Raw genomic sequence first — 21,724 nt, 5'->3', positions numbered from 1 at the left:
GTGTATGGAAATAAAAAACAACTTTGAGTAAAATAATCCCTCAAACAGATGGGGGTAAATTTGATCTAATCCTTTCTTTCAACAAGCGATAGAACAATGCAAACCATTTCAGTAGACCTTGTAAAGGTTTTTAATAAAATGTGATGCAATGACTAGACAGATTGTTAATTATGCACAGCTGAAGGCAACCCTAATCGGGCTTTATGGGCAAAGGAGAGAGACAGAGCCTGCTGCTGCTGTTTGGAGCACTGCCTCTGGTAACAATAAAACAGGCCTGCGTCTCACATTTCTCCTGCATATATAACATCGACGGAATGATCGATACCCTCTGTTTTGTTTGTGACCATTTTGCATAATGAAGAAAATTTACATAAAGTCTGTTTATTTTTTCATCCAAGCTGTGCCTGAGTGCTCACCATCAATCTCCAGCAAATATACTGGCCACGTACTGTAGCACAGGGGACCTGTCACACTCCCATTCAGGTATATTGAATCATATTTCCACAAAGCCGTAATAGATACTCCACTCTGACCCTGCACTTTTATAAGCTGAACAAATAACCTTGCAGTTGCAGTCTACACTGTACAGTATCTACTGTAGGTGTTCAGCTCTCATTATTGTATTCATTATGGGTAATCTGAGAGAGGCACGTGGCTATAGTACAGTAGGTATAGGATGCACAATAGTCAATGTGTTTTTATAAAATGGGTTGTTTGGATCCTGAATGCTGATTGGTTGATAGCAGGGAGTCACAATCACAATGCCTGTCGTGGAAATTCTTACACAGGGACACTCAAAGTTTAAATAAATCATTGTTTACTTGTCAGCGAGCTGGATAGGTTCCAACCAACTCAATGCACCATAGTACACATGTCAATCAGGAGCTCTGCTTGGGCAGACCCAGCAGTTGTCTTATATACGGCTATACACAAACAAGTTATATTTGCATGATTTAGCATAATTAATTAATCATTACCGTTTTGTTTCATTCATGTGACCAACCAATACTGTTTCATAATGTGACAGACCAACACCTCACGAGGCTTCTCCTCTCTAAGCTGAGACCTTGAAACTGAGATATCTTTCATTTGTTCTCAAAACATGGTTTGGCTGGGCGTATTGCCAAATTGTAGCTACTGATAAGAGGAGGATTTGTTCAGTCAACCACCTCCATGAGCACAGCAATTGGTTTATAGAACAGCACATAAATAGAAGACAGAAATCAGTTATAAGAAAAGCACAAACATAAACATGTCCCTTACATGCCCATGAACAGTTCCATTAGATGTATCAATGTGCATCCACTGTCAAACAGACCAGCCAGTCAATTTACTGTATAAACTTAATCTCCCCTGGAAAAAAATGTCTAGACATATTTCCCCAAGCTACTAGCCTGCATTTGGTTTGTTAGAGTGAGGGTTAATATAAGCTGTGTGCCTATCCAATCTTTTTTTTGCGATCTCCACTGTGCCATGCATTTGAACGTGGCGATACTGACAGCTTCTCTGATCCAGGCAAATTCATTTATCAGGATCATTATAATGGATATATCCAAAGAATTGGCTATAGAAACAAAGGTAAAACAAACAAAAATGCACATAGTTTGCTGTCATTTCAGCTGCTTAATGTGATTGTGTGACAGCTTTAGTTGGCTAGCTAGCAAAGGAGAAGAAACGTTAGCTTAGCTATCCTCAATAGCTATAGTATTAACTCAACAATCAGTTGGTTGTTGCCTATTTATACATTATTTATTAAATAATTATTTATTGAAGTTCTTGTCTCTCGTCATCATTGAACCTCTGCTAGGTAGCTACATGCCAATAACTTGTTTACATGGGAATGAAAAGAATGAACAACTAGGTCAAAACATGAGAATAGAATTAACAACTAGCCTGTTTTGTTAGCATCTTCAGAACCTCAGCACTAACAACTGACTTTTGCTCTGACCATATCTAGTGGAAAGACGAAATAAAACAAATTGACTCATTAAAAAAATGTTTTTAATGAAAACATGTTGTTAATATAAAAAATATTTAAAAAAATTAATATATATATATATATAAAAGCAACAATACAATTGAACCTCCTTGGGCCTAAGAAAGAACCGCCCTTAGTCGGGAGCTATCACACAATAATCCCCGGGTTCTCATGCCTTATTGCTTAAATAACTGGCTAGCTACAGTCGATCTAGGATGCACAAAAGTCAGTGTGTTTATAAGGAGCTCTTCTCATTTTTCTCCATTGGTGGTACAGGAGTAATGACTTCACTCTGAGAAGAGAGATTTTACTAGAAGATTACGACGCTCTAAGACCAGCATAAAATTGTAGACACTTAACAAACCAGAGCCAAGCAGACACTTTCAGGATAATCAAAATCCTGTTAGATAAGTGTTGTTCTGGGGAACTGAACAGTTTAAAGCCATGCACTAAAGGAATAAAGGTGATATCTAGCCAAATTGTGTTTAGATCTTTTCCTTTTTACAACGAAGTAAACCATGGACCCATATATTAGGAAAGCAGGCTGAACAAGCCAAGTGGGTGCACACTGCTTTTGCAAGGTTTATAACAGTAATTTAAGTTCATAAAACTATCTGCAGTGAAATGAGAATGGTGTCTGTTGTGCATGATGCCTTTCTATCTGAACACACTAACGTTGCATCCGCCTGAATCAGCACAAATTCTGAGCATCTATACATTAGGTAAAGAGATAAATCAAACTCGATAAAAACAATGGGGCGCAGGGTAGCCTAGTGGTTAGAGCGTTGGACTAGTAACCGGAAGGTTGCAAGTTCAAATCCCCGAGCTGACAAGGTACAAATCTGTCGTTCTGCCCCTGAACAGGCCGTTAACCCACTGTTCCTAGGCCATCATTGAAAATAAGAATTTGTTCTTAACTGACTTGCCTAGTAAAATAAAGGAAAAATAAAATGGAAATGCCATGGAAACATGTGGGGGAAAGATGCCGTGGGGGAAACACCCTGAATCTCCTCATTGCCTCCCAGCAAAAAAAATGTGCCTACACGCTATTGTTTCAATGTTTATTTCACACTATGTTGAGGTAAAAGTCGGAGTATAATGCTTGTATAGATGTCAACTCCAATACATGTTCATGTCACACCTACACACTGCATTACAGTTAAAAATGACTTTCTGTATGCTAGCTATACTACCAGCATATTCGAACGGGTGTTAGCATTTAGCAGTCACTTCTTCTATACCTGAAAAGGGACAAATTCTAAATGTTATGCATTGGATTTTAGCAACCACATTGTGGGCCTGTTACAATATTTCAATCATGACGGATTTGACGAATATCCACCAATCCAGCATCCTTCTTCTATCCCCCACTGTCTGCATTCCATTGACCTCTTTAATGCATCTATACTGTACACTTCACTTCATATAGGTCTCACCTCCAGTGACTCCAGGTTCTCTCCGTTCTTCATCCACCTATAGGAGGGCTTGGGCTTCCCGGTGGCCTTGCATTCCCACACCAGAGAGTCGTCAATGGGCTTCTGCACATCCTCAGGTTTCTCTATCAGATGTGGAGGGGCTGCAGGGTCAAAAAAACATTGTGGTGAATTAGAACATACTCACACAGATAATATATCTTACAGGTAGACTATACTCCTTATATTTCTAAAATAATGTACAGGATTTTGAAATTATATAATATATATAATTATACTGATCCTATACTAAGATAAATTTGCGTTATCTATTTCAGTAGCACATACAAATGTAGGATCTTAATTTGAGCCAGTTTTCTACAGCAGGAAAATAATCCTGAAGCAACTGGAATTCTGAATTATTATGTGGATTATAATTATAGACATGTTTGTAGGTCTTGATACATTTTTCAAGTCTGATATTTTCAAAGTGGAAATTACAAATTACAGAAGCCTTTTTAAACCTCAAATACACAACACATTATACATTTCCTGCTATGCAGGAAAGTTCTCCTACAACAGTGATCAAATGAAGATCCTACATCTGTATCATGAACCTAACACTTGGATAGTAATGCACCATTTACTCCATCTGCTGTATTTTTAGGTTCCTCTACTTACGTCCAAGCATAAGCTCAATTTGCATTGCATTGACCTTATGCTTAAACAGAAGTACAACCTAAAAATACAGCAGATGGGGTAAATGGTACATGACTATCCAAGTGTTAGGTTTATTAATACAAGCCAGATGTATTAGTGTGTCCATGGGTGGAAAAAAGGTGGCATCTAGAACAAAAAAGGGCTCCTTGGCTGTCCCCATAGGTGAACCCTTTAACTGTCCCCATAGGTGAACCCTTTAACTGTCCCCATAGGTGAACCCTCTGAAGAAGCCTTTTCTGTTCCAGATAGAACATTTTTGTGTTCCATGAGGTACCCTTTCAACAGAGACCCAAAAGAGCTCTACTTGGAATCAAAACGTTTTTTTTTTTACCTGGAACCAAAAAGGGTTATCCTATGTGGACAGCCACAAAATCTTTTTGGAACCCTTTTTTATAAGAGTATACAGTACAGTGCCATAAAATACCTCTCCCAAAACCATTGAAGTAAATGATGGTGCAATTATACAGGCGCTGCATTGATTCCTACTCTAACTTCCAAGTAACTCATGACTGGTTAACGAATTAGTGAGGGGCAAAATGAGGAATATAAACCTCCAGATTTACTATCCTCATAACTATCCATGTTGTGGATGACGCTATAATCCTCTATCACACCAGGTCATTGTCACACCATACGTTTCCATTACACAGAACCTAAATAATGCCATACTGCCCGACTGACCTGTGAGGTGATTTATCTGTAATAGTACATACAAATCCAACTCTAATTGTGTTCCTGCTTCAGCTCAGCTTGCTTTCAACAATTTCAAGATGACACAGTGAGGAATCCAATAGTAATTGCAAATGTATCCCTATCCCTTCTGTGTGTATTTGATGTGATGCATGTGTGTGAGAGAGCAAAAATAGAGAGAGAGAAAGAAAAAGAGAGTGAGAGAAAAAGGAAGAAAGAGGAAAAAAAATGTCTGTGGGTCTCTGTGTGTGGCTGGGTATTAAGAGGGTAGCCAGTGTGAGATAGCAGAAAGAGAGAGAGGGGTACTTTGAGACTCCATTATCACCAGTCATTCAGCATCACATCCATGCCAGTGCAATCTAACAGAGGATCCTCGTGGCCATGCTCCAACCTCTCCACCCCCCACGACCGCATTGTTGTTGTTATTTTTTTTTTGCCTTGTCAGGGCCGCTCACTCCATCCCTCACCCACTGTGAACGTATCGACTCTCAGTCAAAGATCACAAAATGAAAACAGGCAGCCCATCCCTGGCTGCATCAGGCCCGGTGTGCACACAATCAGCCCAAACATTTCAAATCAACCGGCTAAAGCAAAGAGGGAGATTGGGGATAGGCAAAAGGGGAATCAGAGAAAAGGACTTAGGACAAAGTTTTTATGTGCAGTATCTTGAGATACTACATATTGTAGGAAAGTATGAAATAAACTGCAGTGGCATATTCATATTTAGTTGTATTAATCTCCAGAGTAGGCAACCTTTTAGAATGCAAATGATCCATGATCATTAGTCCCTGTGTTTTGATTTAATACTCATAATCATTATACCTGGCAAATATCGACATGTCAAAATGATCTCTCCAATCAAGAGTAAGACAATAGAGATGCATTTAAATGTAGCTTTGACTAACATGAAATAATTATTATCATTTACCTTGTAAAAATACAAGATGTGCAAGACCCAGAAGAACCCAATTAAAGCATTAGCATATAACTGCTAAGAAACTCTCAAATAATGCCTTCATCTCTTTTCTAGGCAGAAAGCTGAGGCTTTCACAGCTTTGTGGCTGCAGGTTGTACTGATGTACACAAGATACATTTTTCCATCACATGCAGTGGCGGAGACATTGGTGGCCCCTCCCCCTTTGGCTGCTCAAACATCCCCCTTACCGGCTCAGACAGTGCCTCCTGGACCTCCTCCAGGAATCTCTCCAACAGCCTAAGATACGTTATTCCTGTTTGTTGTGCCAGGACTTCCGGAGTTTTCCACCCCTCCTCTCCCATCAGTCACAGGTCACCCAGCCTTAGTAAGCCCGCTGCTATCATTTGCAGCTGCAGGGTGGCCGACTGAACCGATTTCAAAGGGATGGCTGGGTTGTGGAAGATAGGCTCCTCCCACATCCACACCCACAGCCCAGGCTCCAAACCCCCTTCTCATGTGGGCCTTAGCAGCTGCCAGGCCCTCAGAGTAAAAATCAGAGAGAACTGCTGTACTCAGCCTCTCCAGCCTCATGAGGAACAGCTGCCGGTCCAACCCTAATCCGCCAGCTCTTCTCAGCAGTGCGCATGCGGGTTCCCTCAAGCCAACATTAGTGTGGTACAGCAGTCTCTGTGCCGCCTTTAGTAGGAATGCAGCCAGGATGCTCTCCAGTTCCACCAGGCCCTGTCCTCCTTCATGGATGGTAATGTACAACACTGCCGCCCTCAGCCAGTGATGGACCGACCAGAAAAAGTCCACCAGCTTGCGAGGGGGGGGGGGGGGGGGGGGGTGAGGATAGGAAGTTGTCACCAGGTTGTTGATTATCAGCAACCTCCCTCCTTATGGCACTTGGGGCTGGAGCCACCTCCACCTGGCCAGTCTTGACACCACTGCCTACGACAGAGCTTTGCTTTTGCCCGTTTACCTTAGTTGACGAAGCTCCCTTGTACACCTTCAGACTGGTCTCTTAATGCCTGCATATCTTGCCCATCCCTGACCATCACAGAAATGTAATCTGCATACATTGACACTGCCATGCCTGTCACCACACCCATGCCTGTACAGCACACTCCCTGCAGTTTCCTGCGTAGCAGGCCCAAAAAAGGCTTAATGGCTAGTGTATATAACTGCCCCGATAGAGGGCATCCTTGTCTAATGCCCTGTCTCACCCAGATTGGCCTACTGAGCCCCCCTCCCACCTTGACCATACATGACGCCCCAGCGTACAACAGCTCCTCACAGGTCAAAAAACTCAGACGCATTCAATCAACACGCAATAGAAGTCTAGTCCAATTATTCCACAGAATTGTTTATAAAACTTCACTGGGAGTCCATTGACCCCTGGTGCACGACCGGGGGACATCTGGGTTATGGCCTCTGCCAGTTCATGGGACACCAGAGGAATGTCCAATTCATCCCTCTGTGTCAGAGAGAGCTTAGGGAGTTCTACAAACAAGACCTGAGAACACATAGGATCACACATTTCTGCCCTATACAACTCAGTATAAAACTCCACAGTTCGCTAACGCATCTCACCCACCACATCAGACAGCCATAGACAATGCATACCCTTGGCTTCACCGCTCTGTCTTTCCAAACCAAAGGAGGAAGAGCTGGGAGTATCCATCTCCTTGAGCATGGAGAACCTAGCTCTTACAAGTGCTCCCAATGGCTTCCACGTGTTGTGAACAGTCTTTAGACATAGTTTCAGGCTTTTATTTAGAAAAAAGAGCGTAATGTAGTTTTTGGATTACCCAAACTCAGTAACGTAATCTGATTACATTCCGTTACTTTTAGATTACCTTCCCCTAAAGAGGCATTAGAAGAAGACAAAAATGTATGTTACCAATTGAACAGTATCTGTTGCAGGATAAATCAATGTTAAAGTTTACATAACTGGCCATATATGGATTTTACATTTTACTTTATGGGTTGGTTATGTAGGCTTCTTCCAAGCCATCGTTTTCTACGACATATAGTGGGAAGAACAAGTATTTGATAACCTGCAAAATCGGCAGTGTTTCCTACTTACAAAGCATGTAGAGGTCTGTAATTGTTATCATAGGTACACTTCAACTGTGAGAGACGGAATCCAAAACAACAATCCAGAAAATCACATTGTATGATCTTTAAGTAATTCATTTGCATTTTATTGCATGACATAAGTATTTGATACATCAGAAAAGCAGAACTTAATATTTGGTACAGAAACCTTTGTTTTCAATTACAGAGATCATATGTTTCCTGTAGTTCTTGACCAGGTTTGCACACACTGCAGCATGGATTTTGGCCCACTCTTCCAAACAGACCTTCTCTAGATCCTTCAGGTTTCGGGGCTGTTGCTGGGCAATACGGACTTTCAGCTCCCTCCAAAGATTTTCTTTTTGGTTCAGGTCTGGACACTGGGTAGGCCACTCCAGGACCTTGAGCTACTTCTTACGGAGCCACTCCTTAGTTGCCCTGGCTGTGTGTTTTGGGTCATTGTCATGCTGGAAGACCCAGCCATGACCCATCTTCAAAGATCTTACTGAGGGAAGGAGGTTAGTTGGCTAAGATCTCGCGATACATGGCCCCATCCATCCTCCCCTCAATACGGTGCAGTCGTCCTGTCACCTTTGCAGAAAAGCATCCCCAAAGAATGATGTTTCCACCTCCATACTTCACGGTTGGGATGGTGTTCTTGGGGTTGTACTCATCCTTCTTCTTCCGCCACACGGCGAGTGGAGTTTAGACCAAAAAGCTCTATTTTTGTCTCATCAGACCACATGACCTTCTCCCATTCCTCCTCTGGATCATCCAGATGGTCATTGGCAAACTTCAGACGGGCCTGGACATTCGCTGGCTTGAGCAGGGGGACCTTGCGTGCGCTGCAGGATTTTAATCCATGACTGCGTAGTGTGTTACTAATGGTTTTCTTTGAGACTGTGGTCCCAGCTGTCTTCAGGTCATTGACCAGGTCCTGTCGTGTAGTTCTGGGCTGATCATTGATGCCCCACGAGGTGAGATCTTGCATGGAGCCCCAGACCGAGTGTGATTGACCGTCATCTTGAACTTCTTCCATTTTCTAATAATTGCGCCAAAAGTTGTTGCTTTCTCATCAAGCTGCTTGCTTATTGTCCTGTAGCCCATCCCAGCCTTGTGCAGGTCTACAATTTTATCCCTGTGAGAGCCGGAACTCTTACTGGTTGGTAGGTGATCAAATACTTATGTCATGCAATAAAATGCAAATTAATTACTTAAAAATCATACAATGTGATTTTCTGGATTTTTGTTTTAGATTCCGCCTCTCACATTTGAAGTGTACCTATGATAAAAATGACAGACCTCTACATGCTTTGTAAGTAGGAAAACCTGCAAAATCGGCAGTGTATCAAATACTTGTTCTCCCCACTGTATAATACTACGATTAAATGATGTATTTACATTAAAAAAACTAAGTCTATCAGAATTCCAGTCATTCCAATAAATGTTATACCCCTTGATCTTCAAGAATAGGACTTGGAAATATGGAAGTATAGATTAGCCAACTTGTTTTACCTGAGCATGACCCCAGAACTAAGGACTTATTAGCCATCCCTACTCTGTTGTTTATCATTTTGTTGTCATGGAGGACTGATTGGGCTCATTGATTCGAGTTTAAAAATAAATGCTGCGCTCATGGAACGGCATGCTTTACCAAGAGTGTGCAAAGCTGTCAACTATAACATATATTTTGATTTATTTAACACTTTTTTGCTTACTACATTATTCCTTATGTGCTATTTCATAGTTTTGATGTCTTCACAATTATTCTACAATGTAGAAAAATAAAGAAAAACCCTTGGATGCAAATAAATTCATAAAAAATCCTACAATGTGATTTTCTGGATTTATTTTCTCATTTTGTCTGTCATAGTTGAAGTGTACCTATGATGATTGCCCCTTTAAGTCCATCAAAAGTGTGCAAGTTTGAGCATGTTTCCATTAGTCCAATGGATAGGTGCATCAAGACGTTAACCTGGAAAAAACAGCCCAGGTCCCTACGTAATTCAGCTAAGTTAGCCTGGAGGTCTACATTGCCTTGCCCCACCATCTCTACCTCCATCTCACTAATACTACGCTCTCGTTCCCCCAATACTCTCCTAGCCTCTGAGGATGAGAGAGCTGTATACTGTTGATAGAAAAGACGAATTTGGATTCTCCCCACATCCTACCTTTGAATCAGAGACTCATACTCCTCTGCTGCCCCCACCTTTCCCAAAAGGTCTGGAAATCTGAGCAAAAAGTGGCATCTTGTAAGAGCTTTACATTAAACGTCCAATAGGATGCCTGCCGGGGCCATGGTGAAATAGACAGCCTAGCCATGGTAATGTGGTGATCAGAAAACCCCACCGGGAGATTGGTAGCGCCCAACAGCCTATTGCGTCGATTCCTGGACATGTACAAACGATCAAGTCGGGCTGCACTCACCCTAGCCCCAAAAACCTTCACCCATGTACAGTTGAAGTCAGAAATGTATATACACTTCGGTTGGAATCATTAAAACAAATTTTTCAAACACTCCACAAATGTCTTGTTAACAAACTATAGTTTTGGCAAGTCGGTTAGGACATCAATTTTGTGCATGCCACAAGTAATTTTTCCAACAATTGTTTACAGACAGATTATTTCTCTGTATCACAATTCCAGTGGGTCAGACGTTAACATACTCTAAGTTGACTGTGCCTTTAAACAGCTTGAAAAATTCCAGAAAATGATGTCATGACTTTAGAAGGTTCTGATAGGCTAATTGACATCATTTGAGTCAATTGGAGGTGTACCTGTGGACGTATTTCAAGGCCTACCTTCAAAATCAGTGCCTCTTTGCCTGACATCATGGGAAAATGAAAAAATAAATCAGTCAAGACCTCAGAAGAATAATTGTAGACCTCCACAAGTCTGGTTCATCCTTGGGAGCAATTTCCAAACGCCTGAAGGTACCACGTTCATCTGTACAAACAATAGTACGCAAGTATAAACACCATGGGACTACGCAGACCTCATACTGATCAGGAAGGAGACGTGTTCTTTCACCTAGAGATGAACATACTTTTGTGCAAAACGTGCAAATCAATCCCAGAACAACAGCAAAGGATGTTGTGAAGATGCTGGAAGAAACAGGTACAAAAGTGTCTATATCCACAGTAAAACAAGTCCTATATCAACATAACCTGAAAGCCCGCTCAGCAAGGAAGAAGCCACTGCTCTAAAACCGCCATAAAAAAGCCAGACTACGGTTTGCAACTGCACATGGGGACAAAGATCGTACTTTTTGGAGAAATGTCCTCTGGTCTGATAAAACAAAAATATTTTGGCCATAATGACCATCGTTATGTTTGGAGGAAAAAGGGGGAGGCTTGCAAGCCGAAGAACACCATCCCAATGGTGAAGCACAGGGGTGGCAGAATCATGTTCTCGGGGTGCTTTGCTGCAGGAGGGACTGGTGCACTTCACAAAATAGATGGCGACATGAGGAAGCAAAATTATGTGGATATATTGAAGCAACATCTCAAGACATCAGTTATAGTTTGGTCGCAAATTGATCTTCCAAATGGACACTGACCCCAAGCATACTTCCAAAGTTGTGGCCAAATGGCTTAAGGACAACAAAGTCAAGGTATTGCAGTGGCCACCACAAAGCCCTGACTTCAATCCTATAGAACATTTGTGGGAAGAACTGAAAAAGCGTGTGCGAGCAAGGAGGCCTACAAATCTGACTCAGTTATACCAGCTGTTAGGAGGAATGGGCCAAAATTCACCCAATTTATTCTGGGAAGCTTGTGGAAGTTAAACAATTTAAAGCCAATGCTACCAAATACTAATTGAGTGTATGCTAACTTCTCACCCACTGGGAATGTCAATGAAAGAAATAAAAGCTGAAATAAATAATTCTCTCAACTATTATTCTGACATTTCACATTCTTAAAATAAAGTGGTGATCCTAGCTGACCTAGGACAGGGAATAGGGAATGTTTACTAGGATTAAATGTCAGGAATTGTGAAAAACTGAGTTTAAATGTATTTGGCTAAGTTGTATGTAAACTTCCAACTTCAACTGTCTTGTGTTGGGATGTTTACTTCTCCAAACATCCACTAGGTCGAACTGATTAATGATGTCCCTTAACACTCTCACTGATATTGAATGAGGCTCTTCCCCATTTCTGTCTTTCGTAAAATCCATTTTACAGTTCCAGTCCCCGCCGACCACCAGCATTTCCTCAGGCGCTACCTGTGAGAGTTCCTGTCTAAGACTCCCAAATAGAATCCCCCTCTCTCTCCCCATGTTAGGCGCATACACATTTATAAAGACAAATGTTCATTTCTGATTTTACAGCAAGCAGCACACACCACCTTTGAGGAGCACATTTTTACAGACAGACCCAGTACAAAAAGGACTGCCACCCTTGCACAAATATTTGCCCCATGGCTCAACACACTTGCTCCTTTCCACAAGAGCCTCCAATCGACTTCATTCACCACATCACTATGCGTCTCCTGCAGAAACAACAGTACTTTTTTTGTTTTACATATTCACCCAACACACTCCTCTTTCCTGTATCTCTGGCGCCATTTATATTGAGCGAGCCTACCCGAAGTGTCTCCATCAGAAGTGGGAGAAAAGCCAGCAAAGAAAGAGACCAATAGCAAAGCTCAAAAATCCCCAGTGCCAGAAAGAAACTATTAATCTAAACAGTGTCTGAAGGTTGACCCTTACGCACTGTTGTGACCCACTTCCAACCTAAACCGTTTCCTGGGTGAGAGGACACCATGCCCCTCATTTTTCATAGCATGTACTGATCTTACAAACTTTCTCGGATCAGAAAAAAAAGCCTCAAGGTTAACTTTTTTCCCCTTGGTCTCATTCCGGAACCTTGTCAGTTCTCTCAATGTGTACCATCCATAGCATGATTAGATCCAGCCTCCACTACACCACCATCCATAGCATGACTAGATCCAGCCTCCACTACACCACCATCCATAGCAATTTGTAAGTCGCTCTGGATAAGAGCGTCTGCTAAATGACTTAAATGTAAATGTAAATGTAGCATGACTAGAACCAGCCTCAGCTACACCACCATCCATTGCATAACTAGACCCGGGCCTCATCTACCCCACCACCCATAGCATGATTAGATCCAGCCTCCACTACACCACCATCCATAGCATGACTAGATCCAGCCTCCACTACACCACCATCCATAGCATGACTAGATCCAGCCTCAGCTACCCCACCATCCATAGCATGACTAGATCCAGCCTCCACTACACCACCATCCATAGCATGACTAGACCCAGCCTCAGCTACCCCACCATCCATAGCATGACTAGATCCAGCCTCCACTACACCACCATCCATAGCATGACTAGTCCCAGCCTCAGCTGTCTGCAGCTCATTGTCCCCTGCACGTTGACCTCGATTAGAGCCCCTCCCCATGCCTCACTTTAAAATGCACATTTAGCTGTTGCTCATTGTTTTCAGAAACATAAACACTTGCCTCCGGAATGAAACAACGTGCTTAACGGCATTTGCCTGAAAACCTCCCAACAGTACACGAAAACCGCTAGCAAACTTACCGAACGACTCAACTCTTTCCTGATTTGATCATCCGTAATAAACGGAGGCAAATTTGCAACTATCACCCTTGTCGAAGGGGTAGAAAGAGGCGAAATTGGCACCAACACGCCCCTTACAAATATACCACTAGCAATTAGCCTACCAACCAAATTTTCCCTTTTCATGAACACAAACACAGCCTTGTTCATTCCGGAAGCGGAATGTATAAATTCAGCTCCTACCTGTTCACTGACTGCGAGCAGAACCTCCTCTACTTTAACTCCGTTCTCAGGAATGCACCTGAATCCATGCCGTATCGACAGCGTCTCCTCCACGCTAGGCTGAGAAGCCATCGCACACACCTTCCAAACCCCAGGAAACTAACTCTGTCCTCTTCCACCCTAACTTTGAAAAAACCTGTGGATACCGCTAAAACAAAGTGCATTAACCCAAGAAAATTCATTAGAACTGAGCCCTTCACACCAAACACTCAAACTCCAAAAAACGTCCAGCATGCACTGCAAGAGATAGAGAGAGAAAGCACATTGAAATAGGGCAGACCTGCTGCTAATATGGACAACCTATCCCCTGTAGCTCACAGCCAGAGCAACACTGCAGGGAGCTTGGAGGCAGGCACGTTGTAAATAATGCCAAATTGTTTAATGCACAGAAAGAGTTATTCCTGACAGCTGACAGAGCCTGACTTACACACCACAGGGGCATAGAGATGGGAAACCAATTGAAGGAGAGATATTCAGTTGAATTTGGAAGAAAATCAAGAGATCATAAATATTTACCCGCACGGAAATAGATGGCCTGCATAGAAGTATGTATGTTAGTTATCACCTGCTGTGCTCAGTTTTAAAAAAAAAACGTTGTTTTGCAATCCCTATAACTATACTGTATATCGTTGCTGCTACAAAAGTGAACATACTTTCACATAATTAGTCCAGACGGCCATGTTTCTTTAGAGTATTTTCCAGCTTTTATCTGTGACTGATCCACATTGTGGAATATAAACAATGAAACAACAAGTGTAATAAAAAATGCAGGGAGCCAGACAAGCTATTCTTGTAAATGGGCCATTAGGCATGCAGCGGAGAACGACCCCAGAAGGTAGAGATAAATCTCAGTGGTGAGGATAGCCTACAGGTACTTACTTAATAAAAGGACGTCTTGTATGAAGAATGCCATCGTATGACTACTAGAGAACAACGGAAGGTCGCAACCCTTCATTTGACTAGACTCCACTCTGACACTGATAGAGCCTTGAGACTGCCTGCTGTGTTATTAGAGGTTAAAATACGGTCTAATGCTGGGGCCAATAGTGACAATAATATTGGTCCTAACAGGGAGAAAACTAGATCACTTAGCTAAACTATTTTATTTTTCTCTCAGCTTGAAACATCCTGAATAGACAGTGATGTTTTTGATGATTTTATCTCAATAACCAAGAGAAAGGTTCAATAATAATACAAATAATACATGCATGGATGACAATGACAGCAAATCCAAAACAGAAATATTCAGCCGCAGGGAATCAGTTGAAGATCTACTTTATTAATTAGAGGATATCACCAGAATACTATCTGAATGAAACAGACAAGAATACAACTAATAACACTAACAAATACATTTCACAACTACTCTTCCTCATCTTCATCCAGATGCTGCACTGCGGATTATTCCGATGGCGTATGTGGCCCTGGTCTAAGTATAGTACATTTAACAGCTTTGATCTCCAGTTAAGTTGGATGTCAATCACAATGCCATCTGGTGGAGACCAATACAAGTCCCACGCACAAGGTCACATCTAAGGTCTCCTCCTCATCCACATCATCATTGCTTTAATCTGGATCAAAATATTATGGGCATCATGGCCTTAATCATTTGGGATGCTCTGTTAAAACAATGCTCCCCCATGCAAAGTGACCACAGTTGATTACCGATGGCTGTGTTTTAAACCCAGTTAGGTCTCCCTTTGATGCATTTCAACCTGAGCGAAGCTGACACATGCAGCCTTCACTGGTTCAAATACTTATGTGGTTCAGGATCACCTACCGTAGAATGAGAGCTTTCCTTTTACAGTGTTCTTCCCCCTGGAGTTCTCTGCCACACACTCATATGTGCCCGCGTCTTCCTGCTGGAAATAAGGGATTTCCAGGACGCCGCTGGCTTTCCTCACGTCCACTTTCCTAGAAAAGGGGATTCCGTCCACTCTACTCCAGTTTATAGAGGGGACAGGGCTGGAGTAAAGAGGAATGTAAAAAGAAACCTTGTAGCATGTTCATATTACAAACACAAATCATTTGTAATATTACAACCTCACCACAATACTTAACCTAGATGGATTCAATTGATCAGACAAAAAAAACTGACATGTAGGTAATACATAATTCAGCTAGTGTACCAGGAGTCACAGCCCCAACTCTACGAGAAATCTCAGATGTCCAGCACAGCTTCAATCAGAGGAGGGTTGGAGGCATGCAGTGATACATGAAAAATATCTCGCAGTTTGTTAATAACTTTTATGCTCTTCATGTATTTGTGTGCCTGTTTAACCAAGCCCAGAGTCCACTTACTTTCCTAATGCAAAACATTCCAGTTTCACTGTCAATCCTTTGGCTACATGGACAATCTCTGGAAACTGAACTTCGATCTTCGGCTCGTATTCACCCATTATACCTGAGGAGGAGTAATTCACAACCAATTATAAGAAAGCAAAAAACAACAACACAGATAATATGATATGTCGTTATGTCCGTTATGTCTACATATGTCCTATAAGCGATTACAATCATACACCTGAGAAGTGGTTATTTTGGAAAACCAATAACAGGTTCTCATTGTTGCTGGTATTCTCTATCTGCAAATCACATTTCCAGAGGTTTCTCAGCCCAAATGGGCTCTTGAAATGGGAGAAACAAGCCAATTTCATCTCCTTGATATTGTGAGGCACGGTTCCCTGACTGACTGTGAAAGCTCATTCAGATCTGTATCTCCATTGTCTAATACAGCCAGGTAGCCAAGGCCCTATCAGCCATAGTAAATGAGACAGCTGGATGAGGCTCTAATCAGTGATGTAGTCAAGTCACTAAACCTTGAGTCCGAGTTGAGTGCCAAGTTATTAGAAAAAAGGGTTCCAAATGGGTTCTTTGTGGATTAATAGGGTTATACCAAGAACCATTTTCATCTGAAGAAACCTTTTTGGAAGACGATGGTTCTTTGTAAGGCAAGCTCACTGGCCACAGATGTCAATTCAACATCTAATTTTGATTTAAATCTGTTGAGTTTTTAACTAACCTGAATTCAATGTGAAATCAACAACCAAAAATCACCATGTCATTGGATTTAGGTTAAAAGTTGGGTGAAATAAATTCCATTACTGGGAGATGAATTCACCTTTCAGCAGGACAATAATCTAAAACACAAGGCCAAATCTACACAGAAGTTGATTACCCAGAAGATAGTGATTGTTCCTGAGTGGCCAAGTTACAGTTTTGACTTAAATCTGCTTTAAAATCTATGGCAAGACTTGAAAGTGGTATTTAGCAATGATCAACAACCAATTTGACAAAGCTTGAAGAATTTTGAAAAGAATAATGGGCAAATGTTTCACAATCCAGGTGTGGAAATCTCTTAGAGACTTACCCAGAAATATTCAAAGCTGTAATTGCTCCCAAAGGTGATTCTAACACATATTGACTCAGGGGGTTGAATACTTATCTAACCAAGATATATTAGTGCTTTATTTTTTATATATATATATTTTTATGAATGTTTAAATTTTTCTTCAACTGACATTACTGACTATTTTGTGTTGATCATTGCTTTAAAAAAAATACTAAATGAAATCATTTTAATCCCACGTCACAAAACAAAATGTGGAAAAAGTGAAGGGGCACTGTATGTGTGGGAATACTTTGGAACAGATTTTCTAAATTAAAATCACTTGGAGCTGATTTACGGGAGTTTTTACACTATTGTTTGGGGCTCAGAAAACTTTGGGGTCAAAAACACTTGGCCCAAATTCGGCACAGAGGCCACCAGTTAGGGAACCCTGCTTTAGAGGATAAAAGGGTTTTTGGTAAAACCCTTCATAGAGTGTTCTAGCCTGAACCCTTCATAGAGGGTTCTAGATAGAACTATTGACAGGTTTTTTCACTGTAAATGTGCACAACTGAGCACGGGGACAAGTACATTAGAGTGCCTCACAAGTCCTCAACTGGCAGCTTCATTAAGTAGTACACGCAAAACACCAGTCTCAACATCAACGGTGAAGAGGCGACTCTGGGATGCTGGCCTTCTAGGCAGAGTTGCAAAGAAAGAGCCATTTCACTGTCCAGTGTTTGTTCTTTTGCACATCTTAATCTTTTATTTTTATTGGCCAGTCTGAGATATTATTTAATGAAGAAGCCAGTTGAGGACTTGTGAGGGGTCAAACTAGACACTCTAATGTACTTGCTCAATCTGTAGGTAGGCAGCCGCCTTTCTGTGCTAGTGGTGGCTGTTTAACAATCTGATGGCCTTGAGATATAAGCTATTTTTCAATCTCTCTGTCCCAGCTTTGATGCACCTGTACTGACCTCACCTTCTGGATGGAAGTGGGGTGAACAGGCAGTGGCTCGGGTGGTTATTGTCCTTGATGATCTTTCTTGCCTTCTTGTGACTTTGGGTGTTGTAGGTGTCCTAGAGGACAGGTAGTTTGCCACCGGTGAGCCTTGCGGCTCTGGAGAGCCTTGCGGTTGTGGGCGGTGCAGTTGCCGTACCAGGCGGCGATACAGCCCGACAGGATGCTCTCAATTGTGCACCTGTAAAGGTTAGTGTGCGTTTTCGGTGACAAGCCACATTTTTTCAGCCTTCTTCACCACACTGTCTGAGAGGAACTTAAAAGGAACCTTCTCCACTGCTGTTGTGTCGATGTGGATAGGGGGGTGCTCCCTCTGCTGTTTCCTGAATTCCACAATCATCTCTTTTGTTTTGCTGACATTGAGTGAGAGGTTATTTTTCTGACACCACACTCCGAGGGCACTCACCTCCTCCCTGTAGGCTGTCTCGTCATTGTTGGTAATCAAGCTAACCACTGTTGTGTCATCTGCTAACTTGGTGATTGAGTTGGAGTGCTGTCATTGCTGTCATTGATCAACAGGGAGTACAGGAGGGGGCTGAGAACACCCACTTGTGGGGTCCCAGTGTTGAGGATCAGCAGATTGGAGATGTTGTTTCCTACCTTCACCACCTGGGGGCAGCCCGTCAAGAAGTCCAGGACCCAGTTGCACAGGGCGGAGTCGAGACCCAGGAGTTTGGGTATACACTATAGTGTTGAATGCTGACCTGTAGTCAATGAACAGCATTTGTACATAGGTATTCCTCTTGTCCAGATGGGTTAGGGCAGTGTGCAGTGTGATGGCGATTTCATCGTCTGTGGAAATATTCGATCGGTAAGCAAATTGAAGTGGGTCTAGCGTGACAGGTAGGGTGGAGGTGATATGATCCTTGACTAGTCTCTCAAAGCACTTCATGATGACAGAAGTGAGTGCTACGGGGCGATAGTCATTTAGTTCAGTTACTTTAGCTTTCTTGAGAAGAGGAACAATGTTTGCCATCTTGAAACATGTGGTATTATTTAATGATAGGTCGGCTGACTACACATAAATGTTTCCCCTGATTCAACCAATTATAGTTGTCTTCATGACCATATTTAATAGGGAGGGTTAATTTACTCATGATCATATCTAAGAGGGATGAATAATTAGCAGTGGTAGTTTTCATGCTAACATACTGAATGTAACATGTGGGTTATGAACCGGGGTCTCCCACAGGATCAACCAACATATTAGCCCATTAGAGCAAGATGAAATTCCCTCATGGGCCGAGGGCCGATGCTGGTTTTTGATGTTTGCAGGCGGGTTACCTCATCCTGTGACCATGACCAACTCATGTCCACTACATGTACTTGCGCCTGACATATCTGCTAGATATAACGATTAGAAAAATATATATGATATTTGTTAAAAGGACTCTTCTGGTTTCAGATTGAGGCCTAAACAGTTGGAGTAAAATATCTACTCAAGGCCATGCAAGAAAGCTTTGTCAAAGGCTCTCCAATGAAAATGTATTTTGTCTGAGTGATCTAATTGTTGGCTTTCTCTAACTAATGTTTAACACTATGCAGAGATACAATTATTCATATACTGTATGTATGATTTATTAATGGTATAGTAGTGTAGTTAATATTACTGACATTTCACCTACTGATTGTGAACAAATTACACTATTCTAATGTGATAGTATTGCACACATTACACAGCACAACAGCCAGAAAATGAACATATGAAATATACTGTTTTGATAGGGTGTAAGTGGTTGTCGTAGAACTGGATCTCACCATCACTGCGGAGCACCAAAGGCGTGGGCGGGCCCTGGACTCTGGTTTTGGTGACAGTATTGGTCACCACACAGGTGTAGTTGCCCACATCAGAAGGCTCCACTTTAGCGATGTATAGATTGCCCGTCTCCTGGGAGATAAAGCGTCGTGTGTCCTGCTTCACAAACGAGGGATACTCATTAAAAATCCAGGAGAATGTCAGATCTGTGGAGAAAGGAGAAGAAATGTGTGAGATCAAATACAACTAAAATTACACCAGGGTTTCAGGGTCACGCTGACTCTCCTTATTAGAATAATAACACGGGAGAATAGGGAGAATACCAGTTTTGTCTGGTTGGAATTGATTTGGTGGAGTAGCAGGTGTGTAGGGTTGTTTGATTCTTCACCCTCCAAAGGGGTTGCAGAATCATCACAGAGCTACATGCTAGGGTGAAAATTAATGATGGTCTGAGTGTGATGAGTTAGGAGGTGCTCTAATTATCTGGACACATTTCAAAATGAATATTGTTTGTGTGGCAAGGTTTCTTTGGTAAAAAAAATATATTGCATTTTGACAAAATCAGAGGACATTTTGTAGATAATACAAGGCCTTGAGATTGGCTGAAGGTTTTATTTCACAGAGAAAACAAACTTTAAACATTCTAAGTTGTTAAGAATGACCGACCAAGTTCGGGTTTGGTTTTTGTAGCACACAGTTGGACAGCAGAGTAACATGACCAAAAATAATGGTTTTATTGATGCAAAAGTGCGAGAAAACAAATTAATTTGTGGAATGCGTAAGGGATAGGCCTACTTTCTAAGGGACGATGGGCTTGAGCTCAGATCGTCACAAAATACTGGGTTAATTGTACTGTAAGTAAATGTTATAATAACTCTCACCATGATGGTAAAAATAACAATACAACAATCATACCCTGATGAAGACAGCTTGTCTGTCGAAACATTTCTTATTCGGTTATTAAATTATTGCATCTGAGCTCCTAGAGTGGGTGGCTCTACTTTTATTTTTCAAATGTTCTACTCTGCTAGCCAGCACCTCGACTAAACAGGTGTGCATTACATTCGCCTCCACAAAATTAACAATACAACATATAGTATACAGTACATTTGTAGGATCACAGGACAAGGCAGGATCTCATATCTGCTATGATTCACAGGATAACGAGCATCATGTTGGCTGGTAACTGTCAGGTGGGTCTCTCCAGTCATTTTCTTACTGTAAATGTCAGCATCTTTTTAATGTCACATCTTTTGTGGTTTGAGTCTTTCAAAAAGAACAAAACACACATTTTGAAGAGTAACCTTTGAAATAAACACTTTGTTTGGCTATTTGTCTGGTGATTCAGTAACTTTATGTGCCCAGAGACTTTGGCTCCTTAGGCCAAAAGGATTCACAGAGGAGTACATTTAAAAAAAAAAAAATCATTTGTATGCGTGACTGAGGCAACTGAAATACTGTACATTCTTGAAAAACCTTTCCCATTCTGCATGTTTTGTAGTGCTTTGTGTTAATCCAAGCTCACTGATCCCACCAGGACTTTGAACGTTTCATAAGCACCACCAGCATAATCATCATTATCACCACCATCATCATCATCGTCGTTGTCGTTAGCGTCATCATCATCACCATCATCATGTAATTTAAAAGGTATAGAAAATCAGTGGTGATCCCATCTGCATTGCTTGCTGTCTGCTTTCCTTGCTGTTTGGGGTTTTAGGCTGGGTTCCTGTATTCTTTGTGACATCTGCGGATGTAAAAAGGGCTTCATAAATACATTTGATTGATTGATTGATTGATTACACAAGCAGTACCCTACAGCTAAACCATACTTCTAGGTTTCGATCTACTGCAAAGAACAAATGATAGACAGAGCCAGTGTAAAACGCATTGTGATTCGTGACAGTTTGATCAGCTGGGGTACTTATCAAGAACACTGCTTTCAGGGTCATGTTGTTTTTTTCTGTTGCCGAGCTCTCGTTTGAAGCTTTC

At 41.7% G+C, this 21,724-nt stretch overlaps 1 protein-coding gene across 3 annotated transcripts in view; it reads right to left on the bottom strand.

The window, feature by feature from the left end:
- LOC115143414 (contactin-4-like) overlaps nt 1-21,724 on the bottom strand; it is a 232,890-nt gene that overhangs the window by 73,974 nt on the left and 137,192 nt on the right. For all 3 annotated transcript variants that reach the window (XM_029683822.2, XM_029683823.2, XM_065001948.1), the window contains exons 6-9: nt 19,735-19,938; nt 15,929-16,031; nt 15,408-15,592; nt 3,415-3,554 (exon numbers count right to left, since the gene is read on the bottom strand). In XM_029683822.2, the coding sequence (XP_029539682.1) occupies nt 3,415-3,554; nt 15,408-15,592; nt 15,929-16,031; nt 19,735-19,938 (632 nt within the window). The remainder of the gene's footprint in view (nt 1-3,414; nt 3,555-15,407; nt 15,593-15,928; nt 16,032-19,734; nt 19,939-21,724) is intronic.

Source organism: Oncorhynchus nerka, linkage group LG15 (assembly GCF_034236695.1).
Source record: "Oncorhynchus nerka isolate Pitt River linkage group LG15, Oner_Uvic_2.0, whole genome shotgun sequence".
In the NCBI taxonomy this organism is placed as follows: Eukaryota; Metazoa; Chordata; class Actinopteri; order Salmoniformes; family Salmonidae; genus Oncorhynchus; species Oncorhynchus nerka.
Note: the sequence above shows the minus strand (reverse complement) of the source record. Positions and strands in the feature narration are given on the sequence as shown.